At 47.2% G+C, this 26,465-nt stretch overlaps 1 protein-coding gene across 1 annotated transcript in view; it reads right to left on the reverse strand.

Moving 5' to 3' along the window:
* The window catches only part of MAN2A1 (mannosidase alpha class 2A member 1), a 194,625-nt gene that overhangs the window by 156,364 nt on the left and 11,796 nt on the right, over positions 1-26,465 (reverse strand). Inside the window, 1 exon segment of the mRNA NM_001289106.1 lies at positions 861-1,118. Within this exon segment, the coding sequence (NP_001276035.1) occupies positions 861-1,118 (258 nt within the window).

Here is a 26,465-nt window from a genome sequence, read left to right on the forward strand (position 1 = left end):
GTATCTGTACATGTGTGTGCACGTATCATATATATACATATATGTGATGTATGTGTATATGTTTATATATATTTATGTATATAAATATATATTTGCCTAAATTGATTATGTTTAGGGAAATATATATCAACTTTCTTTTAAATAACTGCATAACTAATTTTTAAAATACAGCTCTGACTAAACCGAAAAAAGGAAAATTGTTGAAATTAATTTTGATGATATATTTTAACCCAATATATTCAAAATATTACCATCCCAATACATAATCAAAATAAAATAAGCAAGATATTTTACATTCTTCTGTCCACACTAAATCTTCAACACTGTGTGTGGATCTCAGTGCATATCTCAACTCAGACTCGCCACACTTGGCGTGCTGCACAACCACAGGTGGCCAGCAACCTCCATCCTGGACAGCTCCAGAGCTCTTCCCTTCCCCTCGCACAGAGGCATATGCAGTAAAAAGAAGGCAACAGTACACGTGTGAGACTTGTTATGTATAACAGATATACAGAAAGAGCAGGGCTTTTCTTGCATTCTCTAAAGGAAGGGGGAAAAATTCTCTTTGCCAAGATTTAAACCTCTAAAGGTCTTCCAGTAATATAGAAAATAAAACCTAAGAGGCACACAGAAAAAGCCATAGTCACATAGTATAAAAGAAAGAAAAACTACGAGAAACACAGAATTACAGTATTTTACCACTAAAAAGAACATCAATGATCATGTGACCAATTAAATGATTTTACAAAAATAGAAACTGTAATCCAAAGAATTCAGCACCTATAAACAGGTACCAAATCAAATCTAAAAAGACAAAAGCAAATCAAGTGCCAGTGCTTATTAATGAATGCGCGTATTACCTGCACATCTGGACTGTGGCTTCCACTCTGAGAAGCGAACAGGCAGTCTCCAGGGTCAACTGCGAGCGGCGGACGTTTCGCCGGCAGGAGAGGCGAGCCAGCACCGTGGCTGAAGTTGCCTTTCGAGTTTTTCGTACCATCCTCCACAGATTCACTCAAATTGATGACCGAGTCTCTAATATTTGAGATGATTTCATTATTCTCAGCTAGCAAACGTTCCAAATGGTCTATTTTTTCTTGCAACATTGAAAGCTGGCCCTATAATAAAAAAGAAAAAGACAGCTATATGAAACTCTAAGATAGCTCTACTGAGACAGACAATGTTTTTCTTTAAACTGTGTGCCTGACCAAGAGGGTAGCCACTCACCCTTCACTTTTCTCTTTTCTCAGCGGCGTCACTGACAGCACGAGCAGCTGGCAGGGTTAAACGCCAGTGAACGGCAGAAAGCCTTCTCCATGGCTGCAGCCCTTGTTTAGTCCCATTTTAAAATGTGCAAAGCACAGACCAAGAATATTTGGGCCTATAGTTCCTACTGCCCCAAACCCAGTCCTAAAAGACCTTCAGGCCTCTAAAATCACTAAGTGCAATGCCATATTATATTCAGGTACGAAATTTTAAATTGAGGTACAAATGAGTCCAGTTACTTAAAAGAACAAAAAAGTATGAAGTGGAAAATGGCCATTCCATTTCAACCAGGAACACCAGTAAACAATCCTAAACAAGAGCTACCATCAACAGAAACATCTCGTCAGCTCTTTCAATGAGCTGTGCTAAGAGAAGCCTGGCACAGGCCTCCCCGGCAGCTGCCCTGGAAGCCATTTAGACTGCTACTGCCCTACTGTGTGCCTCTGTTCCTGTTAACTGATCCTCACACACAGGGGCCTGCCGCCTCTAAACAAACACTCTCCTTTATAGAATAGGCCTGCAACCTCTGATCTATAGGAGGCTGCTCTTTCTGTCACGCATGTCCGAGTAAAGGGGCTTCTCTGGTGGGTCAGTCAGTCAAGAATCCATGCAGTGCGGGAGACTGCCTGCCATGCGACAGATAGGCCAGGGTTCAACCCCAGGGTCGGGAGGATGCCCGGGAGGAGGAAGCGGCGATCCACTTCTGTCGCAATCTGCATCTTGTTCACTCCGATATCCTGGGTCCCAAGACACAGTACTTAAATGCATGTCACAGAGCTCTCTACACTTCCTCCACACAACAAGACTGCTTTAGTGAACACCCTCCGTGCAGGCACAGTGCTGCATGCTAGAAAGGCAGATGGGCATGAGATATGGTTCCCTACATCGAGCAAACAAGGCGACCCCGTGTCCATGCCACAGCAGCAGCCTGCCCCACGGCTGCAAAGAAGGCCACATGAAGGGTTAACAGAATAAACGCTCAGCAGCAGCCAGCCCCACGGCTGCAAAAAAGGCCACATTAAGGTTTAACAAAATAAACGCATAGAAAGCAGAACGAATCTGGACACCCAGAAACAAAATTTCCCTCACCGGTAAATACGCAAAGACAGAAAGGAGAAAAGGAAAAACATCTACATGTCCCAAAGTGAAGGGCTGGTCAAACAATAACTAACATCACGAGTAGTTTTTACTCACTAAAAACTTAGAAATACATCTTCTTTTAAAAATTGAGAAGCCATTTTCAGAAGATAAAGTGATGAAAACACAGTTTTAAAACTGTATGTATGACATGATTACTCACCTTTTTAATAAAAGATACATACAGAAATAAATAAGCAGGGTGACAATATACAGCTTGACGCACTCCTTTTCCTATTTGGAACCAGTCTGTTGTTCCATGTCCAGTTCTAACTGACCTGCATACAGGTTTCTCAAGAGGCAGATCAGGTGGTCTGGTCTGCAGATGGTGACTGCAGCGATGAAATGAAAACACGCTTACTCCTTGGAAGGAAAGTTATGACCAACCTAGACAGCATATTAAAAAGGAGAGACATTACTTGGCCAAAAAGGTCTGTCTAGTCAAAGCTTATAGTTTTTCCAATAATCATGTATGGATGTGAGAGTTGGACTATAAATAAAGCTGAGCACCAAAGAGTTGATGCTTTTGAACTGTGGTGTTGGAGAAGACCCTTGAGAGTCCCTTGGACTGAGAGTCGAGCCAACCAGTCCATCCTAAAGGAAATCAGACCTGAGTGTTCACTGGAAAGACTAATGCTGAAGCTGAAACTCCAATACTTTGGACACCTGATGTAAAGAGCTGACTCATGTGAAAAGACCCTGCTGCTGGGAGAGATTGAAGGCAGGAGGAGAAGGGGATGACAGAGGATGAGATGGCTGGACGGCATCACTGACTCCACAGACATGAGTTTGAGTAAACTCTGGACAGGGAGGCCTGGACTTCTGTGGTCCATGAGGTCGCAAAGAGTCGTACACAACTGAGCGACTGGACTGAACTGAAACGCGCTATCAAAGGCTGTCTGAAATAAGGGAGAATTTTTCTTCACTCATCATCACAATACCCCAGACTGAGGCTTTCTGAAATCACTTCTGATGAGTTCTGTTGAATATTTCCAGCACCAGACACAAGCCTACTTCAGTGATACTTACAATTTCTACCACGGCAGGTAACAGTAAATCAAGTTCCTCTGATTCCAAGCAGAATTAGAGCGTGTTGACTTGTCTGGCCTGCAGTAAAAGCTACACACCCATAAAATAAAACCTTAGTCTAAAATACCACCATTCCAGAGCTTTTAAAGATGCCATGTATTTTACCAGACACTTACAATGTATAAATTAATTCACGGGTGCTAAGTTTCTCCAGACCTTTCTGTACTTTGAAGAAAAGATAATTTTGGAGCCATGCACAGTGCAAAGTTACTTGCAGCTTAAAAGAACACACTGAAAAAGAGTCAATTAAGTTCCTTTTGGGAATGTTCTCACTGAGACCCCAGTCCCATAATCCATGGATGATAGTACTATGCAAAATAAACATTACAGGTGATCGGTGTTCCACGAAAAAGGATCCGGCTGGCACTTAAGATGACTTTTAAGTTCACTGTAGCTTTAAAGATACAATGAATGATCAGTACCTGGAATTCTGTGCTGAATAATAAGTCCATAGAGAAAATCATGGCCTGGGGATATGTTAGCATAATGGTCTAGTGAGAATCATTTTTTAAACTATATTATGCGATAGAATAAAGTCTTGCTCCAAACAGCTAAAATTCCTGAAATACACATACTTCCATAAGCAAAATCTGTATACGTGTCACAGAAGAGTGATATGACTTTAAAAAGATGCACTTGCAGTCTGCATTAAAGTAACAGAAATCATAGATAATGTTTCAATTATGCTGACAAGTCAAAGAACACTGATAGTAATATTGAAAAAGACAATTTTCTGCAGGGCAAGAAAATCACTTGTGAGAAAACCACTTTACTCTTTGATTTGCTAATCAGCTCTAAAGGAAGGCCACAGTGTTGACTGCCACGGAGTGGGAAAGAAGGTCACAATACTTGATTTATTCTGCTTTTGGTGAAAGAGAATAACTGAGTAAAGGGAAAAAAAATCATCACTGATAGCAAAGACTTTTAAGAGAAAATTCAGAGCCCACTACCAGGAAATCAGGACCAGCACTCACAATGCCCTGTGAGCAGAGTCAATCTATGCACATCTACTGCTAATTAAAAAGCCATCATGCAATTATCTGCCCATATAAGGCACTCGCTCCTGGGGTTGGCCTCACTGTGGTCACCCGAGCATGGTTCCATCTGCTCATCACTCTTCCCTCCTGTCACAGCTGAAAAGAGTATGTGCCCTCCTCTCTCTCTGCTTCAAAGGCCAACACTCCACTGGTGATCTCTACACCCATCAATGGCTCAATTCCCTCAACACTGCTTCATCAAATTCCCCTTCTAAAGGTAACGCCACCTCAACAGTATAACATTCAGTTCACTTCAGTTCAGTCGCTCAGCCCTGTCCAACTCTTTGCGACCCCATGAACCGCAGCACGCCAGGCCTCCCTGTCCATCACCAACTCCTGGAGTTCACCCAAACTCATGTGATCACAGTGAGGCCAACCCCAGGAGCGAGTGCCTTATATGGGCAGATAATTGCATGATGGCTTTTTAATTAGCAGTAGATGTGCATAGATTGATTCTGCTCACAGGGCATTGTGAGTACTGGTCCTGATTTGAGTCGGTGACGCCATCCAGCCACCTCATCCTCTGCCGGACCCTTCTGTTCCTGCCCTCAATCCCTCCCAGCATCAGGGTCTTTTAAAATGAGTCAACTCTTCACATCAGGCGGCCAAAGTACTGGAGTTTCAGCTTCAGCATCAGTCCTTCCAATGAACACCCAGGACTGATCTCCTTTAGGATGGACTGGTTGGATCTCCTTGCAGTCCAAGGGACTCTCAAGAGTCTTCTCCAACACCACACTTCAAAAGCATCAATTCTTCGGCACTCAGCTTTTTTCACAGTTCAACTCTCACATCCATACATGACCACTGGAAAAACCATAGCCTTGATTAGACGGCCCTTTGTGGGCAAAGTAATGTCTCTGCTTTCCTTTCAAGGAGTACGGGTCTTTTAATTTCATGGCTACAGTCACTATCTGCAGTGATTTTGGAACCCAGAAAAATAAAGTCAGCCACTGTTTCCACTGTTTCCCCATCTATTTGCCATGAAGTGATGGGACCAGATGCCATGATCTTAATTTTCTGAATGTTGAGCTTTAAGCCAACAAATTTTTCGCTCTCCTCTTTCACTTTCATCAAGAGGCTCTTTAGTTCCTCTTCACTTTCTGCCATAAGGGTGGTATCATCTGCATATCCAAGGTTATTGATATTTCTCCTGGCAATCTTGATTCCAGCTTCTGCTTCCTCCAGCCCAGCGTTTCTCATGATGTACTCTGCATAAAAGTTAAATAACCAGGGTGACAATATACAGCCTTGACATACTCCTTTTCCTATTTGGAACCAGTCTGTTGTTCCATGTCCAGTTTTAACTGTTGCTTTCTGACCTGCACACAGATTTCTCAAGAGGCAGGTCAGGTGGTCTGGTATGCCCATCTCTTTCAGGATTTTCCACAGTTTATTGTGATCCACACAGTCAAAGGCTTTGGCATAGTTAGTAAAGCAGAAGCAGATGTGTTTCTGGAACTCTCTTGCTTTTTCGATGATCCAGCGGATGTTGGCAATTTGATCTTTGGTTCCCCTGCCTTTTCTAAAACCAGCTTGAACATCAGGAAGTTCACAGTTCATGTGTTGCTGAAGCCTGGCTTGGAGAATTTTGAGCATTACTTTACCAGCGTGTGAGATGACTGCAATTGTGCGGTAGTTTGAGCATTCTTTGGCATTGCCTTTCTTTGGGATTGGAATGAAAACTGACCTTTTCCAGTCCTGTGCCCACTGCTGAGTTTTCCAAATTTGCTGGCATACTGAGTGCAGCACTTTCACAGCATCATCCTTCAGGATTTGAAATAGCTCCACTGGAATTCCATCACCTCCACTAGCTTTGTTCGTAGTGATGCTTTCTAAGGCCCACTTGACTTCACGTTCCAGGATGTCTGGCTCCAGATGAGCGATCACACCATCGTGATTACATTAGGTCAAAGAATATGAAATTACCATTCTCTTAAGCTAGAAGTAGTCAAATGTCACCAGTTTCTCAGGGTTCAACTTAATACTACAACCCATCCAAAAAAAACCTCTGGTGTTTCCCTCAGCCCCGCCATTCCCTTCAACGGCCCTACCCATTACCAAAAACACCAGTCCGTGTGCCCCTGCAGAGCGAGGCCACACAATAGTGAACACTGGCGTTTGGAACAGAGACAGGCTCATTACAGGGCTATGGGGGGAGGTGGGGGGCTCAGGCCCCAAGAGCCCCTGGTTACTGAAAGCTTCAGCACGTGCTCTTCTAGAAAGGGGCAGGAGGGACGCAGTGAGCTGATGCAGGCTTCGTAGTGTCAGACCGTTTGTCCTAGAGGTCACCACGGTCAGGTAACCATGGTCCTGCAATCTCTCTCAAAGGGATGTTTTTCTCTGTCCTCACAAGAAAGGGCAAGTCCGGGTGCCGGCTAAGAGGAGGCGGTCTCAGCGACGGCCCCCTCAGGGCCAGGGCCCAGACCCTGCCCTGGTCATCTGAGGAGCCGGTCCGGACCCAGGTGGCCTGCGGGCTCCGCAGGCGCTGCGAGGGCAGGCCCAGGGGCCCAGGCTGTGTCCCTGCACGTGGCCGCTGACGCTGGGGGCAGAGGTGCACGGGGGGGAGGGTCCCCGCCGCCCCAGGCCTGGGCTGTGGGGAGATAGGAGCCCTCGGGGGCCGCCCCGCCTGCTCCCGGGCCTACAGCCCGGTGGCTGCTCAGAGGCCAAAGAGCTGGGTGCCTGTGACCTCTGACCTTGCTCTCTGCCCAAGGACCACCCTCTGGGCAGCGGGAGCACTGAGCTCACTCAGGGACTGCTGGCATGTGGGAGGGGGAGGGGCCCACCCGGACCGATGGCGGAGCAGGACCTCCGAGGGGCCAGCGACTCCTGCCTGCTCGGGAGCAGAGGCCAAGGGCGCAGGGCAGTGGCTGCGCTACGGGCCGCCCTGGCTGCCCTCCATTACAGCCACTGTTTCCACCGTTTCCCCATCTATTTGCCATGAAGTGATGGGACCAGGTGCCACGATCTTAGTTTTCTGAATGTTGAGCTTTAAGCCAACTTTTTCACTCTCCTCTTCCACTTCCATCAAGAGGCTCTTCAGTTCTTCGCTTTCTACGCAGCCACACCCTTCTCCTGTGCTGCTCTGAGACGCTCAGGCGTGTCCGACTCTTTCCGACCCCAAGGGCTGTAGCCTCCAGGCTCCTCCGTCCACGGGATTCTCCAGCAAGAACACTGGAGTCGCCATGCCCTCCTGCAGGGGATCTTCCTGCTGCAGGGACTGGACCCAGGTCTCCCACGCTGCAGACGGGCTCCTCCCGCCTGCGCTGCCAGGGCAGCCTGCCCCCGTCTCGCCTCCGCCCAGGCCTGCGCGGGCCCCTCTGTCAGCCGCGCTTCGCCGCTTCCCGGATGCCCGCCGTGCATGGTCTTCTCCAGGCGTCTGCTCCACAGCAGGCCTCCCCGTGTCACACTTCAGGTCAGCTTACTGCTTTGCTTCTTCCACTGTATTTTTGCCTATTTTATTCATGTGTTTGTTCCCCATCTTCATCACTAAATGAATCACTATAGTTAGAACAGGCACTACAGCTGCTTACTCACCATTGTACCCACGGTATGCTGATGCCGAGCACAATGCCTGGCACAAAGCAGAACTGAAAATATTTACTTTAAAAAAACAAGTGTGTAACATTTTTTTCTAAGACAAAGAAGTAGGAACTGTCATTTTGTGGCACATACACCTATAGTAAAAATACAAATAAAATGAAACTAACAATTTTTGAAGAAAGATAAAATCTTCACTGTAACCCAAAACGTAGGTAAGAAAAGAGTGAGGAGCCCTAAATAAACAGCGTGCTCTTTATGGACCGTCTGGGAAATGAGAGAGAAAGTGATCCTATTCAGCCATAGGGTGACCATCATGACCTCGTGAGTAGCGCAAAAAATGTGGTTTCCTTTCTAAAGCAAAGATTATGGATTCTGTACAGTCCAATCAAATGTTTGCAGGTCTCACAACCGTCAGTAACTGTGGCTCAATGAGCTACGATTTTCAGCTGACGAGGGTGACTGAGGGCGTTTGAACCCTGAGACAATTCTAGAATCCTTCCTTCCACGTTAGTGATATGAAATCTTCATGCAACCAAGTCAAACTTATAATCAAGGGAACTCTAGAGAAAACAATATCACATGTATATAACCAGCATTCTGAAGAGGCAGCATTCTAAAGAAGAAAGCTTGACCCCTGATGCTTCTTCCCCTTTAAATCTAATTTTGTTAGAGTCAGCTATCACTCTATCACATCAGGATTTTTCTGCATTTGGATTCTGTCACTAAAGTGCCCTTCATGTAGTGAGTGTAGCTGGGTGAACAGGCTCCAACAGTGACCATCAAGACTCACTGCAAAGGCTGCTCGAAAGTACAAATCCCTGGGATCCACCCTGGAATGCCACGTAGGGCCCCGGGAACTGGTACGCTCATGCTCCAGGGGTCACTCTGGCGACCATTCAGGTTTGGGACCTGTGGCTCTGAAGGCACGCATCTCAGTGAGGCAGCGGGGGCCCCAGCCTCCAGAACCTAATGCCTGATGGTCTGAGGTAGGGCTGACGCAGCAATAAAAAGGGCACAAGATACGTGAGGCGCCCCAATCTTCCCGAACCTCACCCCCAACCTCGGTCAGTGGAAAACTCTTCCACAAAACCGACCCCTGGAGCCAAAAAGATTGGAGGCTGCCGCCTAAGAGGATGCAGCAGTCAGCCAGCCATTCGGCAAAGCACCCCCCGACTCCCACAGCGGGGTGTGAACTCACAGCCGCACCACCGGAAACTCCGCTTACGCCAGGCAGTGGCTTTCACCCATCTCAGGTCCTTGCGGCAGGAGGTCACGTTTTTATTTTTAATAGCAGCAAATATGGTTACTTTTATTTTCAATGATTCCTTTTACCAAATAAAGGGCAACCAGTTTAGCTGAAAAGGTAAAAGGACACGGGTTCTGGGCCACACTGTGGGTTCTGATTCTAGTTTCAGCACTCACCAGCACTGTGACCTTGAGAAAGTAGCTTAACTTTTGGAAGCCTCAGTTTCATTCTCGGCAAAATGTGGTGCTCATACCCACTGCTTGCAATGGTTATAAATGAATTAGTACTGAGTCTGCCACCCCCGGGACGGGCTTCCCTGGAGGCTCAGACAGTCAAGAATCTGCCTGCAATGCAGGAGACACAAGAGACCGGGTTCGATCCCTGGGTCGGGAAGACCCCCTGGAGAAGGGAATGGCCACCCACTCCAGTATTCTGGCCTGGAGAATGCCATGGACAGAGGGGTCTGGCGGGCTACAGTCCATGGGGCCGCAAAGAGTCAGACACGACAGCGACTAACACTTTCACCTTTGCCACCAAGTAAACACTCAAGAAGACATCACTGCTGCTACTGCTGTAGCCAAGGTTTGGCTTTCTAAAATTATGTTGAAGGGAACAGCAACTGTGATTAAGAGCAGACTCTAAACCAAGGCAAACGAGTGGCGTCACCAAAACAGTGGCATGGAAGACCCTTACCTCCATCTTCCTACAAAGATCAACAATTAGACAGTTATCCACAAACAAAATTGTTCTGGGAGAGCTCTGGAGGCTACTTACAGAATTTCAGCAACACAGTGGAACAAAAAACCCTCGAGAATACCACACACAGAAAGAAGGACGGCAGCTTCACTGTGCCTGCCTCACCCCATCCCCCAAGCTGGCGTTGCTCAATGCCAAGAGGGAACTCCACAGCTGGAGAGAGTCCCTCTTTCTGGGAAAGGGAAGCAGAGTAAGGGGCCAAGGTCTTCGGTGCTCTGGAGCACTGCGCGCAGAGACACACAGAGACTGGGAGGCACGGGGAGAGAGGGCTCCGGGGAGCGGCCTCAGAGCTGGGGAGGGAGAGGCTCCGAGGCCTGTCTCCTGGAGAAAGACTCAGCTGCCGCCCCTGGAGGAGCCCCGCAGGCCCCACCAGCTCCCGCCCACAGGCAGGCACGCTCCCCGACACCAGCCCCCAAGCCCCGTCCTGCTCTCCCCACCCAGCCTCTCTGGAGCCCGGGAGCCACACCAGCAGCCGCTTCAGGCCTCTGGGGCGGTCAGCCAGGCATTGCAAGATACTGCCAACCTGGTGCCCGTCAGCAGCCTCCGTTGCCTCCGCACACAACACTGTGCAGCCTGGGAAGGCAGGCCAGCAGCCAGGCCCCGCAGCGGCGTGTCGGCCAGGATGAGGCCACGTCTGCGGTCACTGCAGGCACCACTGTGCCCGCAGGCACAGGCCCACCAGCTGTCATCTGCGTGACACCTGACCGCCTGCCCCCAGCGCTCCACTGCATCCCCACCATGGGACTGAGCCGCCACGGGAAGACACAACCAGCAGGACGCCTGCCACCGCCTGAGCAGCCACAGTGGCCCCAGCTTTGCTGCCCAACTTGGAGCCCCACAGCTACATGCGTGTCTGCAACCAGCCGGGCCACAGCCCTGGGCCCTGCAGCCGGGCCCCACAGCCAGATGCATGCGCACCCCCATGCTGGCCATCGTGCCATACGGTCTGATGCGGAGCTGCTGAACCCAGGAGGGCCCCTGAGGACTCAAACAGCCCTGGAGCCCTCTGCAAACAGCTGCAGCACTCGCCAGCAACCACACCAACGCGACAGAATGCAGGGGCCTGAGCAAAAAGATATCACACTGCCCCCAAAGCTGATGCAGCCACATGTGGCTCACTGCAGCCTGACGCACCAGACCCGGTGTCGCAGCGCGCTCGGCATGCCGCACACATGGGGAGAGGCTGCAGCCACGGAGCCTGGGAGGGGCCACTGCTTCTTCAAATGCAGGTACCTTTACTAGGCTACAGGCGACACAGGAATCAGGGAAGCATGACTCCACCAAAGGAATACAGTAAACCCCCAGTAACTAGTCCCAAACAAAGAAGATACAGGATTGCCCAACAAATCATTCAAAATACTTGTTGAAAAGGTGCTCAGAGATACAAGAGAACACAGATAAGGAATACAAGAATATCAGAAACACAATTTAACAACAAAATGAGACACCCAATGAAGAGAAGGAAACTACATGCAAGACCCAAACAGGAGATTGAGAGCTGAAGTGCTAACATCAGACGTGGCCAAGCAGAAGAAAGGGCGTGTGGGCTCAAAGACAGCCCAGTCGAAGCCATCCCACCAGAGGAGAAGCAAGGAAAAGGAGTGAGAAAGAATCTACAAGCCCGCATGCTCTGTGGCATACCAGTAAAAGACCCAGTCTGCAAAGACTGGACTTTGAGAAGGAGTAGGGTGCAGAAAGCTTATCGAACGAAGTAACGGTAGAGAACGTTCCCAAACTAAGCAGAGATTTGGATATCAGGTTCATGAAGCTAACAGGTCACCAAATAAACTTACAGAGATCCACACCAAGACACAGCATAATAAAACTGACAAAAGTCAAAGACAAAGGAAAAGCTAAACAGCAAGAAGAGGAAAAAAGCCCGTAAATTTTAGGGGAACCCCCCATTAGGCTGCTGGTGGACTTCTAAGCAGGAATCTTAGATACCTTGCAGGGCAGGAGAGAGGGGGATGATAGATTTAAAGTGCTGAAAGAAGAGTAACGCCAACCAAGGATGCCTCACCTGGCAGAACTGCCTCAAGAAATGAAGAGCAGATAAAGACTCTCCCAGACAAACAAAAGTCAAGAGAACTTACTACCACAACACCTGTCTTACGAGAAATTCTGTAAAAAAATCTGAAAGCTGAAAACATACTTATTAGCAGCACAAAAACATAGACAATGCAAACCACACTGCTAAAGGTAAGTATGTAGTCAGATTCACAATATGCTCTAATAGTGTGATATGGTGGCCTGTAGTGTTATTTCTAACTAAAAAAAAGTAAAAGAACAAGAGATTTAAAATAACTATTAGCTACAGTAACTTGTCAGTGGATATACAATATAAAAAGAAGTAAATCATGATATCAAAACATCAAAAGGGAGAGTAAAAGGTAAAAGTTTTTTTGTCTATGATCGAGGGTAGCTTGTTATCATGCTAAAATAGACTGTTATAACTACAGAATAGCAAGGAGAGATAAGAAAGCCTTCCTCAGCGATCAGTGCAAAGAAATAGAGGAAAACAACAGAATGGGAAACACTAGAGATCTCTTCAAGAAGATTAGACATAAGGGAACATTTCATGCAAAGATGGGCTCGATAAAGGACAGAAATGGTATGGACCTAACAGAAGCAGAAGATATTAAGAAGAGGTGGCAAGAATACACAGAAGAACTGTACAAAAAAGAGCTTCACGACCAAGATAATCACAATGGTTTGATCACTCACCTAGAGCAAGACATCCTGGAATGTGAAGTCAAGTGGGCCTTAGAAAGCATCACTACGAACAAAGCTAGTGGAGGTGATGGAATTCCAGTGGAGCTATTTCAAATCCTGAAGGATGATGCTGTGAAAGTGCTGCACTCAGTATGCCAGCAAATTTGGAAAACTCAGCAGTGGGCACAGGACTGGAAAAGGTCAGTTTTCATTCCAATCCCAAAGAAAGGCAATGCCAAAGAATGCTCAAACTACCGCACAATTGCACTCATCTCACATGCTAGTATAGTAATGCTCAAAATTCTCCAAGCCAGGCTTCAGCAACACATGAACTGTGAACTTCCTGATGTTCAAGCTGGTTTTAGAAAAGGCAGGGGAACCAAAGATCAAATTGCCAACATCCGCTGGATCATCGAAAAAGCAAGAGAGTTCCAGAAACACATCTGCTTCTGCTTTACTGACTATGCCAAAGCCTTTGACTGTGTGGATCACAATAAACTGTGGAAAATCCTGAAAGAGATGGGCATACCAGACCACCTGACCTGCCTCTTGAGAAATCTGTGTGCAGGTCAGAAAGCAACAGTTAAAACTGGACATGGAACAACAGACTGGTTCCAAATAGGAAAAGGAGTATATCAAGGCGGTAATTGTCACCCTGGTTATTTAACTTTTATGCAGAGTACATCATGAGAAACGCTGGGCTGGAGGAAGCAGAAGCTGGAATCAAGATTGCCAGGAGAAATATCAATAACCTTGGATATGCAGATGATACCACCCTTATGGCAGAAAGTGAAGAGGAACTAAAGAGCCTCTTGATGAAAGTGAAAGAGGAGAGTGAAAAAGTTGGCTTAAAGATCAACATTCAGAAAATTAAGATCATGGCATCTGGTCCCATCACTTCATGGCAAATAGATGGGGAAACAGTGGAAACAGTGGCTGACTTTAGTTTTCTGGGTTCCAAAATCACTGCAGATGGTGATTACAGCCACAAAATTAAAAGACACTTACTTCTTGGAAGGAAAGTTATGACCAATCTATGACAGCATATTAAAAAGCAGAGACTTGACTTTGTCAACAAAGGTCCGTCTAGTCAAGGCTATGGTTTTTCCAGTGGTCATGTACGGATATGAGAGTTGGACTATAAAGAGAGCTGAGTGCTGAAGAATTGATGCTTTTGAGCTGTGGTGCTGGAGAAGACTCTTGAGAGTCCCCTGGACAGCAAGGAGATCCAACCAGTCCATTCTGAAGGAGATCAGTCCTGGGTGTTCATTGGAAGGACTGATGTTGAAGCTGAAATTTCAGTACTGTGGCCACCTGATATGAAGAGCTGACTCATTAGAAGAGACCTTGATGCTGGGAAAATTGAGGGCAGGAGGAGAAGAGGACGACAGAGGATGAGATGGCTGAATGGCATCACTGACTCGACGGACGTGAGTGTGAGTGAACTCCGGGAGCTGGTGATGGACAGGGAGGCCTGGCGTGCTGTGGTTCATGGGGTCGCAAAGAGTCGGACAGGACTGAGTGACTGAACTGACTGACTGAACTACAGAATGTTTCATGTGAGCTTCATCTTCATGTTAACCACAAAGCCAAATGTTACAGCAGATTCACAAAAGATAAAGAGAATCAACGCATAATGCTACAGAAAATCAAGTTACAAAGGAAGGCAGCAGGAGAGGAATACAGAACAAGGGAACTGCAAAACAGCCAGGCAACAAAATGGCATTAGTAAGCTCTTACCAATTAGTGATTACTCCAGATGGATATGGACTTAATTTGCCAATAAAAAAGAGTGGCTGGATGGACAAAAAGCAAGACTAACTACATACTGCCTACACAACACTCACTTCTGCTTTAAGGGGACACAAAGATTTAAAGTGAAGGAGTGGAAAAAAGACGTTCCGGAGAATTCTCTGGTGGTCCTGTGGTTGGGACTCAGTGATTTCACTGCCAGGACCCAGGCTGGATCCGTGGCTGGGGAAGTATGATCCCACAAGCTGTGCTGCTGCTGCTGCTAAGTCACTTCAGTCATGTCCGACTCTGTGCGACCCCACAGACGGCAGCCCACCGGGCTCCCCCGTCCCTGGGATTCTCCAGGCAAGAACACTGGAGTGGGTTGCCATTTCCTTCTCCAATGCGTGAAAGTGAAGTTGCTCAGTCATGTCCGACTCTGAGCAACCCCATAGACGGCAGCCCACCAGGCTCCTCCGCCCATGGGATTTTCCAGGCGAGAGTATTGGAGTGGCGTGCCACTGCCTTCTCTGACAAGCTGTGCAACTGGGTCAAATAAATAAATAAACTAGCAATATTTTTGAAAAAAAGATACTCTGTGCAAATAAAAACCAAAACTAAAGTATAATTCTATCAGACAAAACAGACTTTAAGTCAAAAATGGCAAAAAGAAACAAAAAAGTCACTATATATCGACAGAATAATCAATTGATCAATAAGATAAAACAATCTTAAATAAACATGTATGTGCCCAACACTGGAGCGCCAAAGTATATCAGGCAATCATTAACAGACTCGAGGGAAAACAGACACTACAGTAACAACAGGAGACTTTAATGCTCAAGCTTGATCCCAACATCCGCTGGATCATCAAAAAAGCAAGAGAGTTCCAGAAAACCATCTACTTCTGCTTTATTGACTACACCAAAGCCTTTCACTGTGTGGATCACAACAAACTGTGGAAAAATCTTAAAGAGATGGGAACACCAGACTACCTGACCTGCCTCCTGAGAAATCTGTATGCAGATCAAGAAGCAACAGTTAGAACTGGACACAGAACAACAGACTGGTTCCAAATAGGAAAAGGAGTGCGTCAAGGCTGTATATTGTCACCCTGCTTATTTAATTTCTATGCAGAGTACATCATGAGAAATGCTGGGCTGGAAGAAGCACAAGCTGGAATCAAGATTGCTGGGAGAAATATCAATAACCTCAGATATGCAGATGACACCACCCTTATGGCAGAAAGTGAAGAGGAACTCAAAAGCCTCTTGATGAAAGTGGAAGAGAAGAGTGAAAAAGCTGGCTTAAAGCTCAACATTCAGAAAACGAATATCATGGCATCTGGTCCCATCACTTCATGGCAGATAGATGGGGAAACAGTGGAAACAGTGACAGAGTTTATCTTTTGGGGGGCTCCAAAATCACTGAAGATGGTCACTGCAGCCATGAAATTAAAAGACGCTTGGTCCTTGGAAGGAAAGCTATGATCAACCTAGACAGCATAGTAAAAAGTAGAGACATTAATTACTTTGCCAACAAAGATCCGTCTAGTCAAAGTTATGGTTTTTCCGGTAGTAACGTATGGATGTGAGTGTTGGACCATAAAGAAAGCTGAGTGTCAAAGAATTGATGCTTTTGAAGTGTGGTGTTGGAGAAGACTCTTGAGAGTCCCTTGGACAGAAAGGAGATCCAACCAGCCCATCCTAAAGGAAATCAGTCCTGAATATTCATTGGAAGGACTGATGATGAAGCTGAAACTCCAATACTTTGGCCACCTGATGCAAAGAGCTGACTCATTGGAAAAGACCCCGATGCTGGGAAAGATTGAGGGTGGGAGGAGAAGGGGACGACAGAGGATGAGATGGTTGGATGGGATCACCAACATGATGGACGCAAGTTTGAGTGAGCTCTGGGAGTTGGTGACGCACAGGGAAGCCTGGCGTACTACAGTCCTTGGGGCAGCAAAAAGTCGGACACGACTGAGCGACTGAACTGCACTACACTGACAGGACTTCACGGCCCCACTTCCAGCAACTGAGATCATCCAGACAGAAGACCAACAGGGAGACACTGGTCCTGAGCCACACTTTACAACAGACAGATCTAACAGACACACAGAAGACACTTCATCAAGAGCAGCAGCACACACGTTCTCTCTGCGCACACAAGGAGCACTCTCCAGCACAGATGGTAAGACAAAATGACATGACAGGCCACAAAGCAGGGCCGCCACGTGGGAACACTGAGAGCACACTGAGGATCCTTCCCCTCCAGAGTGGACTCTAACTAGAAACTGACTGGAAGGATGGTGGAATATTCAAAAATATGTGGAAATTATCTAGCACACTTCTGAATACCTGATGGGTCAAAGAAGAAACCAAGGGGGAATCTAAAACTACCTTCACACAAATGAAAATGGAAACACGGCCTACAGAGACCCAGGGAATGCGGCAAAAAGCCAGGCTAAAGAGGACTCATAGTGGTACATGCCCACAGCAAGAAAGAGAAAGGTCTCACACAACTTAACTTTACAACTCAAGGAACAGAGAAACAGAAATAAACTAAGCCCAAAACTAGCAGAAGGAATCAACATATATTAGAGCAGAAATGGGAGAAGGCAATGGCAGCCCACTCCAGTGCTCCCGCCTGGAAAATCCCACGGACGGAGGAGCCTGGTGGGCTGCCATCTATGGGGTCACACAGAGTCGGACACGACTAAAGTGACTTAGCAGCAGCAGAGCAGAAATGGAGAAGGCAATGGCACCCCAGTCCAGTGCCCTTGCCTGGAAAATCCCATGGACGGAGGAGCCTGGTGGACTGCAGTCCATGGGGTCGCTAAGAGTTGGGCACGACTGAGCGACTTCACTTTCACTTTTCACTTTCATGCATTGGAGAAGGAAATGGAAACCCTCCAGTGTTCTTGCCTGGAGAGTCCCAGGGACAGGGGAGCCTGATGGGCTGCCGTCCATGGTGTCACACGGAGTCAGACACGACTGAAGCGACTTTGTAGTAGCAGCAGCAGAGCAGAAACAAATGGAAAGATCTTCCTTGTTCATAAGTTAAAAGAACAATTATTATTAAAATGTCCGTATTACCCAATGCCACCCCTATCAAAATTGAATGCAATCTCTATCAAAATTCCAAAGGCATTTTTGACAGAAATAGAAAGAACAATCTTCCAATCTGTATAGAATGATAAAAGACCTCAAAAAGCCAAAGCAATCTTGAGAAAGAATAAAGCTGGCATTTCCTGATTTCAAGCTGTACTAAAAAGTTACAGAAATCAAAACAGTATGGTAGTGGCATAAAAAGTGACCCACAGGCAATGGAACAGAATCAGAAGCTCAGAAATAAATCCTCCCATATACGGCCAACTAATATTTAATAAGAGAGGCAAAAATATTCAATGGGGAAAAGACATTCTCTTCCATAAATGATGTTGAGAATAATGAAAAACCACAAGCAGAATGACTGAATTAGAACCCAAACTATACCACTGAAATGGACTCAACATAAGAACTGCAACTATAAAACCCTTAGAAGAAAACACAAGGAAAACGTCTGACAGGGATCCGGGCAGCAAGGTTTTGGATATGACCCCAAAGCACAAGCCGCGAAAGCAAAGTCAGTCAACTGGGCACATCGAACTAGGAGTCTCTGCACAGCAAAGGCAGCAAAGCGCAGAACCAAAGGCACCCACGGAACAGAAACAAAACACGCGCACACACACATCCAGTGTGGGGTGGATGCCCAGGACATGGAGAGCGCATACAATTCAGCAGCTTAAAACAAATCTGGTTGAAAACTGGGCGAGGAACAGATTTTTCCAAAGATGACAGAGAGATGGCCGAGAAGTACATAAAAAGGTGCTCAGCCCCACTAATCATCAGGGGGACACACATCAAAACAACAATGTCACCTCATCATGGGTGAAATGTTGTTGACAAAAAGACACGCGGTAACAAGTGTTGATGAGGGTGTAGAGAAAAGAGCACCTTTGTGCACTCTCCATGGGAATGTAAACTGTATGGTCATTACGGAAAACAGCATGGCGTTTCCTCGAAAGATCAAACACAGAACCACTACAGGATCCAACAGCGCCACTTCTGGGCGCGCACAAGAAGGAAATGAAAACACGGTCCCAAAGAGACATCCGCACCCCCATGCTCACCGCAGCGCTCCTGACAGCCGCCGGGACAACACCGCCGTCCAAGTGTCCATCAGCAGATGCAGAGAACGTAGTGCACACACCCCTCAGTCACAGCAGCCGGAAGGAACGCCCCATCCACAGTACAGATGCGCTCTGAGGGCGTTGTGCTAAGGGAAGGAGGTCAAAGAAACACACACGATATGTAGTATCATGTGTATGTGGAATCTAAAAGCCACAGAAACAGAGTAGAGTGGTAGGCGCTCGGGGCCTGGCAGAGGAGAAAATGGGGAGATGCTAATTAGAGGGCATAAACTACCAGCTGTAAGATGAGCACACTCTGGGGATCTAATGTACAGCACGGTGATCACAGTTAAAGACACTGTATATGTATGTTTTCTCACCATAAAAAAGAAACAGTGAGTATGTGAGGTGACGGATATGTCAACTAACATTATTTCACTGTACCTGTATCAAATGATCACTTGTGCATCTTAAGCTTATGTGCTATATGTCAATTATTTCTCAATAAAGCTGGAAAATAAAACAGGATAAAAATAAAGCCAAGCCAAATTTGAATTATGGTTCCACTATAAATGGCTCTATAAGCTCGGGTAAATTACGTAACTCCTCTGCTTGAGTCTCCTCCTCTGTAAAGCAGGGATCACAGGTAAGAACTAATTCATAGGACACTCACGAGTGTTAAGTCAGCTTTCACACGCAAACCAGGTTAGACAGCGCCAGGTGTGGCAGCAGAATGGCCCTCAAAGATGCCCACGCCCTAACCCCGACATCGGTGAGTCTGTTACTTTACATGGCAGAAAGGACTTTGCTGATGTGATTAACGAAGATTTCTGAGATGGGGAGACTTCCTAGAATATTCAGGAAGTCCAAACATAATCACACATAATGGAAAAGAAGGTGGCAGATGCATCAGAATCAGAGGAGACACAGAGACAGAACTGAGTGACGCGGAGCTGCAAGGGGGCCTCAGAGCCAGGGAGCACTCGCAGGCTCCAGAGGCTGAGAGGGGAGGAAACACCCCCTCGTGAAGCCTCCACAAAGAGGCAGCCCTGCCATCATCTTGATTTTAGTCAAGTAAGACCTATTTCAAACTTCTGACCTGAAGAACTATAGGATAATACATTTTTTCTTGTATAAGCCACTGTTTATTGTGATTTATTAGGAAACAAATACACCTTCATTGACTACACTAAAGCCTTTGACTGAGGATCACAAAAAAAATGTGGAAAATTCTGAGAGAGATGGGAATACCAGACCCATAGCTGCCTCCCAAGAAACCTGTGTGCAGGTCAGGAAGCAACAGTTAGAACTGGACATGGAACAACAGACTGGTTCCAAATGGGAAAAGGAGTACGTCAAGGCTGTATATTATCACCCTGCTTATTTAACTTCTATGCAGAGTATATCATGAGAAATGCTGGGCTGGAGGAAGCAGAAGCTGGAATCAAGATTGCCAGAAGAAATATCAATAACCTCGGATATGCAGATGACACCACCCTTATGGCAGAAAGTGAAGAGGAACTAAAGAGCCACTTGATGAAAGTGAAAGAGGAGAGTGAAAAAGTTGGCTTAAAGCTCAACATTCAGAAAACTAAGATCATGGCATCTGGTCCCATCACTTCATGGCAAATAGATGGGGAAACAATGGAAACAGTGACAGACTTTATTACTGTGGACTCCAAAATCACCTCAGATGGTGACTGCAGCCATGAAATTAAAAGACATTTTCTCCTTAGAAGAAAAGCAATGACAAACCTAGACAGCAAATTAAAAAGCAGAGACATCGCTTTGCCCACAAAAGTCTGTATAGTCAAAGCTTTCGTATAGTCAAAGCTATGGCTGTTCCAGTGGTCATGTACAGACATGAGAGGTGGCCTATAAAGGCTGAGGACCAAAGAATTGATGCTTTTGAAATGTGGTGCTCAAGACGACTCTCAAGAGTCCCTTGGACTGCAAGGAGATACAACCAATCCATCCTAATGGAGGTTAGTCCTGGGTGTTCATTGGAGAGACTGATGTTGAAGCTGAAACTCCAATACTTTGGCCACCTCATGCGAAGAGCTGACTCATTTGAAAAGACCCTGATGCTGGGAGGGATTGGGGGCAGGAGGAGAGGGGGACAACAGAGTTTGAGATGGCTGGATGGCATCACCGACTCAATGGACATGAGTTTGAGTAAACTCGGGGAGTGGGTGATGGACAGGGAGGCCTGGTGTGCGGCAGTCCACGAGGTCGCAAAGAGTCAGACACGACTGAGCAACTGAACAGCAACAAGACAGCAGGCAGATAGCCGACCTACATGGAGCTCAGCCAGCACCCTCACCCTTGCAGCGGAAGGAAGTCTGTCCAAATGTGCACAGAAGGGGTGGGGGGCTGCAAGCCTGAGGAGCTGGGAGCTCGTACCGTGGAGCAAGGAAGGTTAGACCATGTGACTTTATCCTCTACTTTCCCAGGGGTGCTGTGACCTAACAAGATTGTCTATTATCTTTACATAAAGGAGGCGGGAAAAGACATGGTTACACATATTTTACCAGGAAAGAAACACCCATATCATCACCGTGGACGCTTTGGGATCAAAGAACAAGAAGCATTTTAAAGCTCCTCTGGAACTGGAGCGCAGGAGTGGACTAAGAGGTGGCTGCAGCTTGCCAGGTAAATACCAGGGTAACCAGGGCCAAGGAGGCCAAGGGGGAGGAATGTGAGAGGCTCTGCCAGGACAAATGAGCCGGGGCGGTGGGGGGGGGCACCAGGAAAGAGAGAAGAGCGGCCCCTTAGTTTTGCTCAGGCAGCTGGGGAACTGAGAGGGTGGGGTGGCATCCTGAGATAACAGGACACGTGGGGAGGAACCGAGAGGGGCAACGGTTCCGTCCTGGGGCCATCAGACAGCTCAGCGGTGGGGTCACACAGACGGGCACGTCTGAACGGCAGGAGAACGTGTAAACTTGAGTGGTCAGTACCACTGTGGATTTGAGGCAGTGGGGACAAACGGGATCACCCAGAGAGAGTGCATACATCTGCCTTGTATAATTTTTTAAAGGGCTCCCCAGGCGGTTCTCACACATCCCCAGCTAAGAGCCACTGCGTTAAAGCTCAGTATGGGAGCAGTGATTTGGTACAGCGAGTCCGCGCTTCCAGCAAGGGCATCACCGGTACCACCGCAGCCCCGGCAGTCAGCTGTTGTTCAACCATTCAGAGAAACCCTCCTATTTAGTCAGCTCTCAGGCTCTTAACAGGAAGCATTTTGGTCTGACTGAATGACAAGTCACCCAAGTGACCACGCACCCCTTAAGATGTGCACAGAAAGCATGTGAACTAAGGCTGTGGCCACAGTTATGCATGCAACTCTATCAACAAGCCACAAACCCATTACTAAGGAACGCTGCATGATCTCCCAAACCTGTGCTTATCATGCCTGAAGCTCTTCCAGGGTACTGTCTATCCAAGGAAATAAAGGCCCTCATGATGTGAGCGCCAAGAATTCTTAATTACATACTACCCTGTCAGAACACAGGGGCCAAGGCACTCTCGGCCCCAGAAATCGTCCCTCGTAGGTCACGCACCCGCGAGGCACGACAGTCGCACAGGCAGTGTGGCGGAGCGCCAAGTCGCTCTGGAGGGGCGAGCTGGGACTCCACATCCACCCTTACTTTCTGCAAGGGGCCCAAAAGAGCCACGGCCACACGTGGACAACCACCCTGCAGCGGCTGGAATCCCCGCAAAGGGTCCAACCCAGACCCAGAAAACCAGCAGGCCCCATCCTCGTGATCGCATCCTGCCCACGTCCCGAAGCGCGGCCAGCACTGCCGCTGCCAGCAGCCCCTGCTGGCTCGCCTGCCCTGCTGTGGGCGCCCAGCGCTCACTGAGGTCAGAGCCCAGCTGTGCCCACCGCACTGACCCAGCGCAGCTCCTCAGAAGCCACCTCCTGGTGGGGCAACCTACAGCTGTGGGCGCCCAGCGCTCACTGAGGCCAGAGCCCAGCCGCGCCCACCCGCACTAACCCAGCGCAGCTCCATGGTAGGACAGCCTACAGGCACACAGGCGCCGCACAGAGTGAAGTCCTGCAAAACGGGCCTCTGTTTAACAATGATGATGAGAACGCCAGCAGCCCCTGCAGGCTCGCCTGCCCCGCTGTGGGTGCCCAGCGCTCACTGAGGCCAGAGCCCAGCAGTGCCCACCGCACTGACTCAGCGCAGCTCCACGGAAGCCGCCCCCTGGTGGGGCAACCTACTGGCACACAGGCGCCGCACAGAGTGAAGCCCTGCAAAACGGGCCTCTGTTTAACAATGATGATGAGAACGGGGACTTGTAGACAGCACAAAATGTTTCAGCTGTAAAATATTTTCATACAGTGCAATTTTATTACTTTCAAATACATTTAATAACTACAATCGACACTAGCAAATTAGGTGTTGACTAACAGAATTCTTTAATTCCACGCTTTGCAAACTGTTCTAAGGAACATTACTTTTCTTTATATTTTGCAACATTAAAAAAAAAATCACACTGATTTTTCTTCTAAAACATTTCATATTTTAATGGAATTTCTATTCTTAAATATAGCACTCTGAAATAATATGTCAACATTGTATCCCACCCAAGAACCTGCATAAAAGTTCATGAGACACACTTTCAGAATGCAAAAATTCCCAGAGAACCAGGGTTATACGTCACATATTTATCTCATCAAAGACTTCTGGTCTATGTCTCGTATTTTTTGACATATGCCTGTCTTTGTACACAGGGTTATTATGCATGATCTATTTATACTACCTAGACTCATTTTCCACGAAGGAAAGGCATATATTATATTTTAGGTTCTCCTAATAAAAGTTCTATCGACATAATTTTACACAAGTGGTCTTGAGAAACACGATTTTAATGTAAAAAGAGAGTAACTGCCAATAATGGAAAAAGCAAATCAACATAAACAGCATTAGCCTATTAAAATAAAGGCAACTGTCATATCTAAGACAGTTTTTCACAGAGAAATTGTTCAGGGGAACCTCCTGAAGGCAGGACTGTAGTGGGCAGGTAATCAGCCTACCTTCAGTCTTATTTATGCTAACCACTTCCTGAATAAGCCCCTCTATTCCCTACTCACAAGAGTCAGGTGTTTAGACAAGCCCCATCTTGATTATTATAAATTCCGAATTCCCTTACTTTTATTTACAAGCGTCAAATATTCTAGAGTTTACCAGTCCTCTCCTGCTGCTGCTGCTGCTGCTGCTGCTGCTGAGTCGCTTCAGTCGTGTCCGACTCTGTGCGACCCCATAGACGGCAGCCCACAGGCTCCCCCGTCCCTGGGATTCTCCAGGCAACAACACTGGAGTGGGCGGCCACTTCCTTCTCCAGTGCAGGAAAGTGAAAAGGGAAAGTGAAGTCGCCCAGTCGTGTCTGGCTCTTTGCGACCCCATGGACTGCAGCCCACCAGGCTCCTCCATCTGTGGGATTTTTCAGGCAAGAGTACTGGAGTGGGTGCCACTGATCCTTTCCTCGTGACTATAAAAATCAGCATGATAGTGAACAGACTTGTGGCTGCCAAGGGGCGGGGGATGGATGAGGAGTTTGGGATCAGCAGGTGCAAATCACTGCACATAAACAAGAAGGTCCTACTGCAAAGTGTAGAGGACTGTACTCAACATCCTGAGACAAGCCATCATGGAGAGAACATGGAAAATAATGCGCAAATGTTATATATGTATGACTGAATCACTTAGCTGTACAGCAGGAATTAACACAACACTATATATCAGCTATACCCCAATAAAATAACTGTTTTTAAAAAAAGGGTCTGAACCAGCTGCTCTACAGGGTGCAGAGGGGCATGATGCCCGCGTGGGTACAACAAGTGTGACAGTGAGGTGTGCGGCATTTCACACGCAGAAACACAACACAGCAGCCTGCTAAACACCATCCTGTCGGCTACCAAAGAGCTAGAGATGTACATTGCTTGGGTTCTTCTTTTTTTTTAACAATTACTAGTTTAATCTCCCCCGAAAGTCACAAGAAGTATCTTGCATCTTGAGTGCTATCATTTGGCCCTAAAAATTTTCAAGAATTGCCCTGAGGACCAAAACAGTTCTTCAGTTTGGGGTGAGAGTGGCGTGGGGGCCAGTCACCAGTCAGATAGGAGAGGCTCTCCTTTGTTATGAACAAAAGGTAGCTGGGGGTGTTCGAAGACGTCTGAGATCTTCAGACCGACCTTGAGCTGTGAGGCCCTTGAATCTCCTCTCTCTCCCTCTCCCTCCTCCAGCCTCCAACACAAACCTGCACACATAATCTATTTTCGTTCTTATAACCTAGAAGAAATAATTCTGGACCAGAATTTGGGCCAAAGATGAGATGGGTCTTTTTTCATTTCCTACCAAAATGCTTCTTTGAAATCCTTCTTTATGATAGCATTATCTGTTCTGAGATACGCTCATCAATAAGCTGGTTTCTGAAAATTTGAATACAAGCTGCTGCCTTTTATTAACATCTGCTACACAGTACTCTCAACCTAAGACGCGTGGGTTCTGGCTATAAGGAACGTTGCCTGGCGCATGGCTCTCCGTTCACAAAGCCAAGTCCCAAGTGCGCGCCCCATCCGCCCGTGCGAGGCTCCTCACCCGCGTCTCCCTCCCCTTCTCTCCCTCCCGCAAGCCAGCACACTTGGCTATTTCCACGCACAACCACCTCATCACAAACCAAACTGAACTTGGCTTCCCAAACCAGCTTATCCTTCCAACTCCCCCCTCTGCAAACAGCACAGCAAGCAGCCTCCAAACACCCCGAAGGACAGAGGCGGGAGGGCTTGTTCTAACTCAAGCCGCCTATCCTCACCCTTTATCAAATCTGCAAGGGAGCCCGGATACTTCTTTTCACAAAACGTCTCCACACTGCCCCTCTGCCTCTTGATTCCAGCCAATTCAATACTGGTACAGGGATTTACTCCCTTATGTCTGTATTACCTCAAACAGATTCTCAGCTGCCTTCCTGCTTCTGAGTCTTCCTACACACTGTTACCAGAATAATTCAGACTGAATATTCTCTTAGCTCCCTTCCAGGTCTAAAATTTTCTATGAAATTAATTCTCCAACACTGGTTCTCTCAAGCAGCTTCCTGACACACTCAACAATTCTGAATGGTTCGCCCCCATAATTCCCCGCACTGCCTTGCAGGGCAATTCACAAACAGGTCCCAAACGACCGACTGTGTTTTCCCCAGCCACTCTACAAGTTCAAAGGTCATAAATGAAACCAATCCCTCACCCCTCGTCACGCGGCCAGGGACTCCAAGCCTTCAGGGTGTCCTGCTTCACACAGGAATGTTCTTTCTCCCTTCAAAGTCCCACCCGACCAGGAAGCCTGGCCCTGTCCTGTGTCTAATGCTGCTTGCGCTGGGCCACTACATGAACTTAGTTCTAAATCCTAAGGCCCTTGCCCTTATACTAAAAATACACATTAAGACCTTGGACTCTTGCTTCACTCTTAGTTCCTATGCTCCCAGAACCTACGACAGTGCCTGGCACCTGACATGTACTATTTAAAGCTGTTCATCAGTAACAGCCAGCATTTACTGAGCATTTGCTATGTGCCAGGAAGTCTTCTAACTTCTCAAAATTAACTCTTAAAGAATAACTAAACGCTCAACTGTCTCTAGCTATCTCACAAATGGCAGTTGTGTCTCCATAACCAAGAAGCTCTACCAAAGCAAGGCACGTTTCTGGTATGTCGGTCACAATTTGCACAGGACCCAGCACACAGTGCATCAGCAAACGATGCTGGCGATGGTGCAA

The sequence above is a fragment of the Capra hircus genome, chromosome 7, assembly GCF_001704415.2.
Source record: "Capra hircus breed San Clemente chromosome 7, ASM170441v1, whole genome shotgun sequence".
NCBI classification, from domain to species: Eukaryota; Metazoa; Chordata; class Mammalia; order Artiodactyla; family Bovidae; genus Capra; species Capra hircus.